We start from the raw sequence: 12,311 nt of genomic DNA, 5'->3' as shown, positions 1-12,311 counted from the left end.
AACTGTAGTGTGGCAACTTATAAAGTTGATTTTAGGAGAAACAGCCCTTGTTCTATGTAAGAATTTAGAAGATGAATATCAATATTAGTATGTGGGGACAAAATTGAAGTTTAGCTAAGATCAGAGTAAGTACATCCTGGTTTAAAACTAGTGGCCCAACTTGCATGTAAAAAAGAGTGCCTTTATAAACAATCAATGCTCCTTGCAACACACAGGCTCACAGAGAAGTTATTCTTGCATAGCTAGGAAGTCATTTTCTGAGATTTTGGCTGGAAACATAGCTTTCATGGATGAAGCATTTGGGGTAACATCTCCAATATTCCCCTTGAGAAAATGAAGTAACAAAATCCACCAGAAACCCAAGGTTAGTAGATATTCTTTAATGTAGCTCCAGCACTGTTTGTCTTGGCATGTTGTGGTACTTTGGCACAAAAGAGCATCAGGAAAGCCATTTTGTCTTTGAAGATGATAGATTCTGCACACTTAATTCATTAATCTGAGCTGATGGGCTTTTCCCAGAGCTAAATTATGTTGACTTTACATAATGTTTTTCATATTAAATCCCTAAACAATACTAATTTTCCTGGTGACTGAATTCCACCCTATTTTCTAGATATTAAAAATTAAAATGGGAGAAAAGGTTAATTTTTTACAAGTATGTATACAGCACTTGATAAGTGTGCTTAAGTTCTTGGTCTAATTTTTGTTTAAATAGCAAGTTGTGTGGTCCTCATAATTACCCCCTTAAGTCTGGGATTCTTGTCCCCATTTTATAGATGAGAAAGTGGAGGACAGAGAAGTCAAGCACCTGGCCAGCTCCCACACAGAATCATGGGGGCAGTTCATGCTATCAGGTTTAAAGTCTGGGCTCTGACCACTGCGCTAGGCTACTTCTGTGACTCATGGTAGGTAGGCCACCCTCGTGGTTAATACAAGCAGCCAAGAATAGAAATAAGAATATTCAACATTTCCAGACCCTCTGTCTGGTCACCCACCAACACCTCCCCATAGATTGCATTCTAATCTTCAAAGTGAAGTTTCAGACTGAAAGCTTTAGACTTGGGGAAGGCGGAGCCTTTGAGCTCAGAGGAGCAATCTTGGATGAGGGGACTATGCAGAATAATTTAGCATCAAGAATATTTAATGTGTTTAGTGGAAAAGACTGAAAGTGAGTTGAAACATTATCATTGGGTGGTATTCTGTTTATTCTAAGAAGTCACTTTAAAGTTACAAATCCTACTTCCTGCTCTTTTAGTCCACCAGCCCAGATGGATGAGGCCAGAATAGTTGTGCATTCTACCAGAACAAAGACAACAGAGAATTAATGAGGAGCCACCTAAGGCCTTGTGCTCTGAGTAAGAAGGAAAAGCCATCAAAATTATAACTCCCTAATGGATTAGGAGCCAAGCAGCACTTTTACAGGTCTACCTACAGGCGCTCGTACTCCTGGAACAAAAAAAGATGTTCTGTGTGGTTGTTGTTAATGGCAATATCACCTATCCTGGAAGATTGGACATGTCAACATACCCCCGTTCTGACCAGGGAGCTCTTCACCATTGGTCCAGAAGAGATGGGTGTGGCTTCTAATTTTTATTTTTTGGCATGAGCTAGAAGGGACAATGCACTGACAGAAAGGAGGCTGAAGGTGGGGATCCTGAGGATCCAGGACATCTGGGCATCATTAGCCATAGTGGGGGCCAGCCCACATGAGAGGTAGCAGGAAGGAAAAGAATCTTTGGCCAGATGGTGGAAGTCATGGCTGGAGGAAACACTGGCTTAATTTTTGGAAAAGATTTTTCTTTAAACTCTGAAATGATTTTTGGAAGCCACTTATTCTTTAAGGCTCCAGGATGAATAATTTCACTAGTATATTACAGAAAGAAAAAAGAAAGAAACAGAACCTTCCATAAAGATGAAGTGGGTTTTATTTTACAATTCTCACTATGTTCCTATTGCTGGACTCACAAAAGTCAGGCTCCTCATTCTTCTAGAAGCAGTGGCCTTGATAGCTACCTGGCTGTAACTGGAGTCTCTTCCTGTTATATTGAAGTTTTAAAAGTGGAACTCACATTTGGTCAATGGAGCTGTTAGAAGCAGCTTAGTCATCCACAGATAGGTGTTACAGGTTATTGAATTTTTTTTTAATTATTTTTTTTAAATTTCTTTTTCCCCCTTCCTGTTTTGGCAGATATCACTTAGGACAATTTATCTTTACTCATTCAAAAACCTCTCCATCCCAAAGACAGGATAACCACAAAAATTTCCACTCAAAAGTGATGGGGCAACAGCTGTCTCAGAGTTATTTAACAGTAATTCATTCTGGGATAACAGAGGGTGGTTATAGGAATATCATCTCTCTTAAAATGTTGCTCTAAAGTGTGAGGAAACACTCAAATTATTTAGATTCCCTGTTTTGCCATTCGGATACGTCCCTTGATATTACAGATTAAATCATAAGGAGAAAAAAGTGTCTTTTTTTTTTTTGTATCTATGGTCTGAAATTCTATCAAGAAGTACAGAAAAAGAGTTGAAGAGATTTTTTTAGTAGATTATCATTACATGGGACTTTCCATGAAAACAATGTCTTAGGCCTTGCTTTGGGCTTTGCAGGTTGCTCTATCAACAGAGATCACTTAGCTCCTGGGATGATGTGGTTAAAAATCAGGTCTTCAGTGTTAGCTGACCTGGAATTGAGTCTCAGAGCCCCCATTTTTCTATCTCAGTCCCTTTTGAGTTCCTGGACCCCTATGTTATGGTGTCATATTTAATAAGGATGAGGGTGCCGTCTCCTAGGGTGATTGTAAATGTTTAACCGGAAAATATTTGCATAGGGCCTAGCATAAGAATCAGCATTCAAAAAATCTAGTAATTGTTATTTTAAAAATAACCCCTTCTCTTCACTTCTCAATATTTCTCAATATTCAAGATTAAATTGGATGAAGCTAGATTTTGAATTCTTTCAAGCTGTTTCTATTTTACAGGCAAAACTCCTGCCATGTCAGGGAAGGCCAAATAGAGGATTATTATTTACCAAAGCAGGACGAGAAAAATTTTGAAATTCAGTGAAAAAAGGCAGGTTACAAGACACATACAGAATGACCCCATTTTAAAACACATGAATAATACTAGCATAGAAGGACATATATTCAAGTGTTAATATTAGTTATTCCTGTTTTACACTTTTTCCCACATTTTCTATAGGATTCCTGTATTACTTTCTCATTAGAGAAGAACCACATTTAGGGAAAAGAAGGCGGGTGGGTACAGTCACAGTGTGGGTAAGCACAGCCAGATCTCTGGGGTGGGGAAGTACAAGTTCAGACCATAGCAGTAGGAGCAGGGAGACCAGGGATCCCTTGGTATATGGGGCAAAATCCTGAAAATGGGGGCACGGAGAATTCTAGAATCTTCAGGTGAGGATTTTTATCTTCCCTACTCACTAGAAGCTTGTTCTTTTCCCCAATTGTTCCAGAATCTGATCTGGTGTCCCTAGGCTCTCTGTCGTTCTGAGATCAAAAACATAGTAAGCCCTGGATGTCCACACCTGCTGTAATGGTCCTCAAACTGCCTCAGTGTGTGGAGGCACAGTGTTCAGGCAGCTGGATCTCTGGTTTGCTTTAGATCATTGACAAAGGCCTCAAAATTTTAATTTCTCTGTGAGGGCCTTAGGCTAGGCCTGCTAGGTGAGGTAAATAATTTCCCTATAGTTTCTTGTCTTCCACTTTCTCCATTTTAATTTAAGGAAACATATAGTATATGATTTTTGATTCTCTAATTAAAAATATTCATATGCTTACTCTTACTTAATTTTATTTACATTTTAGTGGTGTGGGTAGTATTTTGTGAAATGCTTTAAAACATGGCTAACTTTAGGATCTATTTATTAAACTTGGAAAAAACAATCTCAGAGAAAAAAAATTGGCCATATTTTTGTCTCTTTTTATGGCTACAAGTGTTACTTTAGGAATATCTATCAGAATCAGTGAGTTTCTAAATGGCATTTATCAAAGTTGGAAAGGTCTTTGACCTCCAGAACTTTATGCTTACACATCTTGAGTTCCATAAAACTGAGTTTTTTTTTTTTTGTATAATTGTTTCTCTACTTAACTTTATAAGGAAACACATGTCCAAACTGAGGATAGCCTCACTTTAGATTTCGACATGGTTTAGGTTTTACAGCATCCAAGATTTTCCTAACTATGTACCTTTTTTTTTTCCTTGCCTTTTCTTTTTTGGTCTTTAAAACACACTCTTTTGGCTGGTTCAATAAGTAGTTCCTGCCAACCAGTTGCTTTTATGGTAATTGACAGCATAGCTGATTTTTGGAACCTTAGAATCTAAAAAGGCGTTTTAGCTCAGACTTTGGGGAAGCTGAGCCAAGCTACTTGCAGAGTAGGAGATACAGCTGAGGGGAATGTGGGGAATCAGACCCCAAGACTGTGCATGCTAATGAAGTACACCAGAGATCCTGCAGACCAGGAGCTCGCTCAGACTTTTGACTGACTTTTGGATGTCAGCAGCATTCTGAATCCTTCCTTCTCCTGCCCACCAGGTTATTTCTGCAACTCCTAGGTGCCACTTCGGGAGGGGAGCCTGTGAGACCACCTGTCATCTGTGGGCAGAAGTGACCTAATCCCCATGACCATCAGTAATGGGGACAATAGACCCACTGCTTTTTAAATACTGACTATGGGCTGAAAAAGGCACAAAATAATTGAACCGGAAAAGAGCAAGCAATTTTTTACTTCAAAGGAAAAGGGCATAAGAAAAAAACATTACAACATTTAACACCACCACTTAATACAAGGAGTGAATTGTAAATTTTCTTAGTTCTTCTCAAATGATATCATAGTCCCCTAAAATAGGTGGGATATCTCAGCATAATGAATAGGAAAAACATCTCCCCAAACTGCCAGATCTTTTGAGTTTTTGCTTTTCGACAAAAGCACAAGTATTTCAGGGTCTTCATTTTGCTGGTTTCTCTGTGCACTGGAACTCATTACTCTGCAGGAGGTGGTCTTTGGATGCACAATATCCTAGTGTCACCAGGCAGCCCACCCATTATAGCGGTGGAGAAATCATGCCCTTATAATACCAATTTACTTTTTGCACCAAATGACCCTGGAGACAGAAACCCCCCAGGAGTGGTGATAGTCAGCCTTTTCTTTGTAATCTTTGAGATTGAGCTTTGTGATACACAACTTGGACACTGACTATTTTTTGTTGTGGTAGTACTGGGGATTGAACCTAGGGACAGATAAGCCACATCCCAGCCCTTTTTAAATTTTTTGTTTCAAGGCAGGGCCTCACTAAGTTACTTAAGGCCTTGCTCAATTGTTGAGGCTGGCCTCAAACTTCTCCTGTTTCAGCCTCCCTAAATCGCTGGGATTACAAGTGTGCACTACCCTGCCTGGCTGGGCACGGACTATTGATAGTGACACAAGATGTTTCTTCATTACTTTTTATAAAGATTTTTTTTCTCTGTTCTTGGAAAGGAACCTAATCCACACCTAATGATATTGAAAGTACCCATCTGCCTTAAAATAAAATAGAGAATTCAGTCTTTTGAATCCTGCCTAGGACATTGTTAAGATTTGTGAAACTAATTAAGAATACCCAAACAGGGGTTAGTGTATGTGTTTTTACACTTCAAAGATATTTTCATAGGCACCAAAGTGTGAAACACATACACCCAAAGAGTAAGCAGAATTTTACAATTTCACAGTTGACTGCAATAAATTTGTTTCTCACAGGTTCAAGGAGCTGGCCACAAGGGAGTGTTAGCCTTTGGTTGTGCAAGGTGCTGCAGAAAGGTCACCTGAGTTTGCTCCTCATGTTAAACATAAGTTCTCCCCATGGGCCTGAACGGTGAATTTCATGTTCTCCTTCTACACACAGGCTACATGTACTTAATGCCATTTCTGGGTTCCATATCCCATCACATATTTGATAGCCACAGGCTTCTCATGTGTCTGAACAGTAACCATTCTCAGGCTGACCGTTCAGGTAGAGAATCAGATTCTGGTCTCCTTTGTATATAGGAACCCACTTCATTCGTGAAACGGAGTGTCAGTTACATGGTCTTTTCTGAATTATGTTTCATTACTTCCCTACTGTTATTTAAGCTTCATGGAATTCATCCTGCATTTGACAAATCTTTCCATTGAATAAATATCTCCATAACCTATTGCTTCACTTTGGCAACAGAATTGTTGCAATTTGTGGGCAAAATTGAGCAAAGGCCGAAAATCTTTTTTTTTTTCTCTGTAAAGTGTCCAATGTTGCTGGCTTTCCTCTCCCAAACAAAGGCCTTGACTTGTTCTCTGTTCTAGTAGCGCCTTGTCCCTGTCATTACTGAGTTAAGATTTATAGACGATAGGATTAAAACAAAGAATGACTTCATAGGCACAGAAACTTGGTATCCATGTAAAGTCACTAATAATACATTAAAACACCCAGAACACTGCCTGGCACATAGTACTCAACTTATAAAATAGAATTATCAGAGTTCTGCAAACTAAAAAATATTGTTGCTTACCTCCACTTCCATGGGTGATTTTATAATCCCCAAATTATCCAAAGCAGCAGAGGTAGGGCTGACCATCCAGGACAACCTAGGAGGGACAGAAGGTCCAGTGGCTGATAGGGTTCCAGAGGGTGATCATCCAGCTGCTCACAGACCCAACTGTTTCTCCCAAAGGATTCCCTAAAACTTTATAAAATCCGCCTGAGTATTCAATGAAAGGATAGTGAAGAGACTAACATGCTCTTTCATATTGGGACATGCACGCATCTCCTATTTCTTCACAACGACCTTGTCATTTGCTCATTAAGTGTTTTTTACTTTGCTTGTTCACCTTTCTTTTTTCAAAGTGCCCTGGGTCCCTAGGTGAGGGGTGTGGAAGGAGCTCCTGGTGATCCATCTAGTCTCAAACTGTGCACTTCAAGCCTGAGTCAGGACATGGTATCAGGCTTTCTTCGTTCTTTTTCTGCCTAGGAGGCATTGAAACTTAGCTGCCTTGACTGTGTGGTCATGTGATTTCTTTCTTTCTCTTTCTTTCTTTCTTTCTTTCTTTCTTTCTTTCTTTCTTTCTTTCTTTCTTTCTTTCTTTCTTTCTTTCTTTCAACTGAGCATTGACCCCAGGGGTGCCATACGACTGAGCTACATCCCCAACCCTCTTTTTTTTTTTTTATTTTGAGGAAGGGTCTTGCTAGTTTGCCCAGATTGGCCTTGAACTTGGGATCCTTCTACCTCAGCCTACTCTATTGGTGGGATTACAGGCATGTGGCACTGTGCCTGGGTATTTTCTCTCAACCATCCCTGACCTGGGAAATGTCCTGGTTGGACAATACTGAGGTCATGTTGATGTTCTTCTTCTCAAGCCTCTTCTTTGTGCGACTCTCTCAGAGCTTAGAAGTAGAAATTATGGTGCATTGTCTAATGAGCCTTGAACATGGCAAAGGGGAAAAAAATCTTGAGAAATTTTGGGTGAGGGGAAAAAAAGAAAAGGGAGAACTGAGGGCAGGAAAGGACAATTTTCCAAAGGCCACAGAATGAGAAGAGGGCCTTCAGCATGTACATCCCACATTTCTTTTGTGTACTGCAACCCCCCAGTACACAGAAGCTACTCTATGGTATATACTGTTGAGGATGACCACAGAAGCTTAACCAGCTTACTATGAAGATCCTGAGTCTCTTAAACTGATGGAGAGACCTTGCTATACTCCTTTGTTGGCCCTTCCCCAGCCACAGAGGTGGCCCTTCTTACCCTCATACCTCCTTCCCTGCAAGACATCAATTTTTGTGTTACTCATACCACATCCTTTCAGCCAAAGGAAATAATCAAAAACCTCTTTTCATCGTTCTTTATATCTGTGTGGTGCTGGGAATCATGAGCGTTCCAAGGGATCAAATGTAAACCTAAGGTGAAAATGTAGACATAGAGGCCAGGATCCCCATTCATTTCCAGAGTTGGTAGCAGGAGGAGTTCTTTTGGAGACTGAGGACTGGTACTGGCTTCTTCTCATGGGCCAGAAGTTCCAAATTGCTGTCAGCTTTCAAACTGTTACTCATTTGCTCACTAACCAAAGACAACTATGTGTCATTCTTTTTTCTGAGGTTTGGATTCCATGAAATCACAGAATATTGAACCAGAGGCACTGTCAACATCTTCTAGGAACCTCCTTATTTTATAGCTGAGAAAACTGAATCCCAGACTTTGTGGGCTATTGTAATATGCCTGAAAGGACCACAGCAAGTGGTTGGTGAGGCAAGAGTAGCACCTGGCCCCAGGTATAATCAGCACCTTTTGTCCTAAGCTGTTCACCTCCTGATGGAAAGATCCAATTTCTTAATTGACCTCAGATTTTGTGTATCTCTGAAAAGCTACCTTTATTCACTGTGCTCATTTTGTCATTATCTTTATTTTTTATTATTATTATTATTATTATTATTATTATTTTGTATTCTAACAAACACATTTATCTTGGTAAAGACATAACTAATTTTCAACTACCTTTCCAGATGAAGTTTTATTCCTGGTCATTAATGATGGAATTCCTGAGATGAAAAAAAAAAAAAAAAGATAAAGAGAATAGTAATTGATCTTTTGTTTCTTTTTGCAGACACTCTGGAAAATGGATCCAGTAAGGGTGACAGGTGAGCAAAATGTTTTTGTTTGTCCTGAGGGCGTTGCAGGGATACCATTGTCCATCCAAACTGCAGCGAGTTTCATTGTTTTCTTTCTGTTTTGCTTAAATCCAGTGCAGCTAACAAAAAGGGACCTAACAAGGATGACACGTACTGGAAAGAGATCAACGCAGCTATGGCCTTAACCAATCTTGCGCAGGGAAAAGACAAGCTGCAGGGAACCACGAGCTGCATCATTCAGAAGTCTTCCCATATAGCAGAAGTAAAGACAGTCAAAGTGCCCCTGGCACAGCAGTTTTAAGAGCTTGTCCCATGGATGTTCTTCATGTCAGCGTTTTTGCATAAATCCTCATCCAGAGAGCTGGAGCAGTAGTGACAATGACTCCATTTCAAACCTCCTCTTGTTTTTAATTATCCTAAATATACCATTTAGTTGCTTCTATAAAAGACCTATAAATTATAAAGAACTCATTTTAATCAAAACTATTAACTTATTTTATGCTACTCAAACTATGCATAAAATGTCTGCATTACCATTACAGTAAGTGCCTTGCTTACCGAAAATAAGCTACAACGTGGGCATAGTGGGACCGCTATGCCTCAAAATGCCAACGCCACATGCTTATGAGTCTGCGCGCATCATTCCAGACAGACCTAACCATTTCAGGACTGAAACCAGAATTGCTAAAAGCCCTTGAAATATATTCAGTAGTTCACATGTTAAAACTTGGAAATCTGTTCAGCCCAGATGAAATGTTTCTTTAAAAAAAAAAAAGTCTGCAGTGTTGAAACTTGTTCAGTGTGCTTTTCGGAATGACAGTGAGGATTTTATGCATGTATTTTGCTTGCATATCTGATATGTTCCAACCTTCCAAAATGAAAGGTGTGGTGATCCACGTAATGTATACATTTAAAGAAGTGATTCCTTCAAACTCATTTAAAATTTCAGTGAATACATGTGATCAGAAAAACATTTTTCAAGTGCTGCTAGAAAGTAATACAATGCCCTGTAGAAATCATTTGTATTTTGTTTTCCTGAAGTTTAAAAAAAGACTTTATTTTATAAATAACTGAAATTTTTCCTGTGCAAAACTAAACCTATAGTTTAGTTTAAAAACATAATCCTGTTTGCATTAGAATTCAGTGCTTTTGTGTGATGGAAACTGTTTTTCATATGAAATGGCTAAAAGCTTTTTATTTGGTTCATATCAAATGACAATTGATGATGGACAATTTGTATTGCAATTAGAACAAGACATTGAAGGAAGTGGATCTCCATACACACAAAAAACTGATTTTTAGATTTAAAACATGGAAAATAAAACATTGAACCATCTCTGGATTTTGCCAACTAGCATAGTCAAGTAAAAGTTACCTGAAATCATTCATTAAAAGAAAGAACATTTTGTTTCTAAATTAGACTACCATTGAGTGAGAATAATCAATATCAAGAGAGAGTATCTTTTTCAATCAAACAATAATATTTTAATCACCTTGGGAAGACTTGAAACTTAAACAGTGGAGACGCCAAATATAATATAGTGTATGTGCAACAGAGAAGTCAAAAGGACTGGACTGTTTTATGGTGAGATTTTTTTTTCTGGGTATGTAATCTATTTTGTAATTTTTTTTTAACTGGAAAGCATTTTTGTGAGTCTGAATGAGTGCCAATAATGCAGCCGTGTGGTTATATTTTTCTTTATTTTGCCAATGCTTTTAAAACCAAAGGCTGCTCTGGTTAATATATAGACAGTATCAGTCTTGGTATAAATTGTAGGACACTTTTTCATGTAACATAGCATTTGGGGATTGGGTTTATTTAGTGTAATGAAGATAATTTGATATAAAAATATTTTGTATATATATATTTTTACTTTGTTTTTTAAAATTGCGGTTTGCAGTAACAGTAAGTGCAAAGCAAGATATGTAAGTTATGACTGTATGAGCAGATGAAGTACAAGTTCTTTTGGTTTACATCCTTAACTAGTTAGAGATCCATGATGAAAACTTTGGAATTGTCACAAAATAGTTTTGCCAAAATGTGACCATGTCAATGAAAACTAAGGACAAATACTTCACTCTTTTTCATACTATTATAAGTTATTCTGGCATTAAATATTTTAATAAAAGTGTTTTTGTTTTAACATATTTCACTTAGAGGAATGAATGCTTGGTTGTATTTCATTTGAATTAATTATGATAAATTTTTGCCATCTTTTTAAAGTATATGAGCAAATTCATTCTGTGTTATAGATGACAAGCCAAACATACAATAGCTATTCACATGATTTCTTTATAAAGTACTAAAGTTTGGAGTCAGATCTGTAAACACGTCAAAAAGATTTTATAATTAGTATTTCTTTGGCAATATCTCCCATTGTAATTACTTTTAATTTATTTTTTTTTCTTTTGCTGCTTTGAAATTTTCTGGAAATTAAAGTTCCCCAGTCCTTTAAAAGAACCTTGAACTATGCTGAGCCAGCAGTTGAGAATCTAACTCATAAATTATATTGTAGAGAAATAGAATTACCTCTCTTCTTTATTTTGCCATATTGTAATCATTTTAATAAAATTAATAACTGCAGGAGTTCTTGACAGATTTAAAATAAAAGTTAATTTCTAGACCTCAGTGATCATATGAATTTTGTTTTCCTTTGAGAGTTGACCAGGTGGAGAAAGCAGTAGAACAGAAGGGTCCATTATATTCCGCAATTCTCCTTTGGTTGTGTCCAGGGATATGATATGTGAGCGCTGCACTTGTATTAGGTTTGAATTTCATCACTGTAGACCACCAACCCACTTTTTAAGACCCAAAGAAAAAAGAGTGTGATGCTATTAAAATTCATCATTTAAAAATGAACATTTTTACTAAATTCCTTCTTTCATTAGGTAACCCAATAAGCATTCCTACTGGTGTGTGCTCTATATTGGAGAAAAATCCTTGGCTTTGAACCCATCAGGTCTGCATTTGAATCTCAGCTTTGCCTCTCACTAAGAGATCTAGACTCTGCCACTATAGTCTTTAGTTTCCTCATCTGCAAAGTGGGAGTGAGGAACAATACCTTGGACCATTTGCTGGAGACTTGAGATTATACACGGTATATGAAATGCCTTCCACAAGGCCTGGCCAATAATTCCTATACATAGGATTTATGCATGAAGAAGTAGAAATATAAATAAAATATAAGATGAGTGGTTTAAAAGAGCACTTTGTGAATGGAAAGATGTTTGACATGAAAGACTGCTGAGAAATCGTGAAAGTTAGTATCAGAGGTAGAAAGACCTTTAAGGAAAATGAATTTATTATCATCACTTTGAACTTCCTGAGAAAAGCATTAAGTAGAGCAAAGGTAAGGAAGAACAGATGTGCCATTAGAAAACACAATGTGTGCAGTAGCTTTCCTCTTTCCAATAAACAGGAATTGCTTTTCTGTTTGTATTGCTTGAGACTATTCAAGATGACTAAGAAGAATTCAAGCAGCTGCTTGTATTCTCTGACTGCTCCAAGTAGCAATGTTAACAGGGGCAGCAGCCGTGGTCTGCTTTTACACTCATCCAACTTGATGGCATAACATCATGCAAATAAACAGCACAGCAGGAACAAGCTGAGCGGACTCCTCTGTTGGGAGTGCTATAGGTCAGCCATGCCTTGGAAGGGGTG

General features: G+C 38.0%; 1 protein-coding gene across 1 annotated transcript in view; it reads left to right on the top strand.

The window, feature by feature from the left end:
- Positions 1 to 11,329, top strand: part of MKX (mohawk homeobox) — a 65,959-nt gene extending 54,630 nt beyond the window's left edge. Inside the window, exons 6-7 of the mRNA XM_081299160.1 lie at positions 8,626 to 8,659; positions 8,765 to 11,329. Coding sequence (XP_081155286.1) covers positions 8,626 to 8,659; positions 8,765 to 8,951 — 221 coding nt within the window. The 3' untranslated portion in view covers positions 8,952 to 11,329. The remainder of the gene's footprint in view (positions 1 to 8,625; positions 8,660 to 8,764) is intronic.
- Positions 11,330 to 12,311: the final 982 nt, after the last annotated feature.

The sequence above is a fragment of the Spermophilus citellus genome (genome assembly GCF_964194105.1).
Source record: "Spermophilus citellus genome assembly, chromosome: 6".
Taxonomy (NCBI): Eukaryota; Metazoa; Chordata; class Mammalia; order Rodentia; family Sciuridae; genus Spermophilus; species Spermophilus citellus.
Note: the sequence above shows the minus strand (reverse complement) of the source record. Positions and strands in the feature narration are given on the sequence as shown.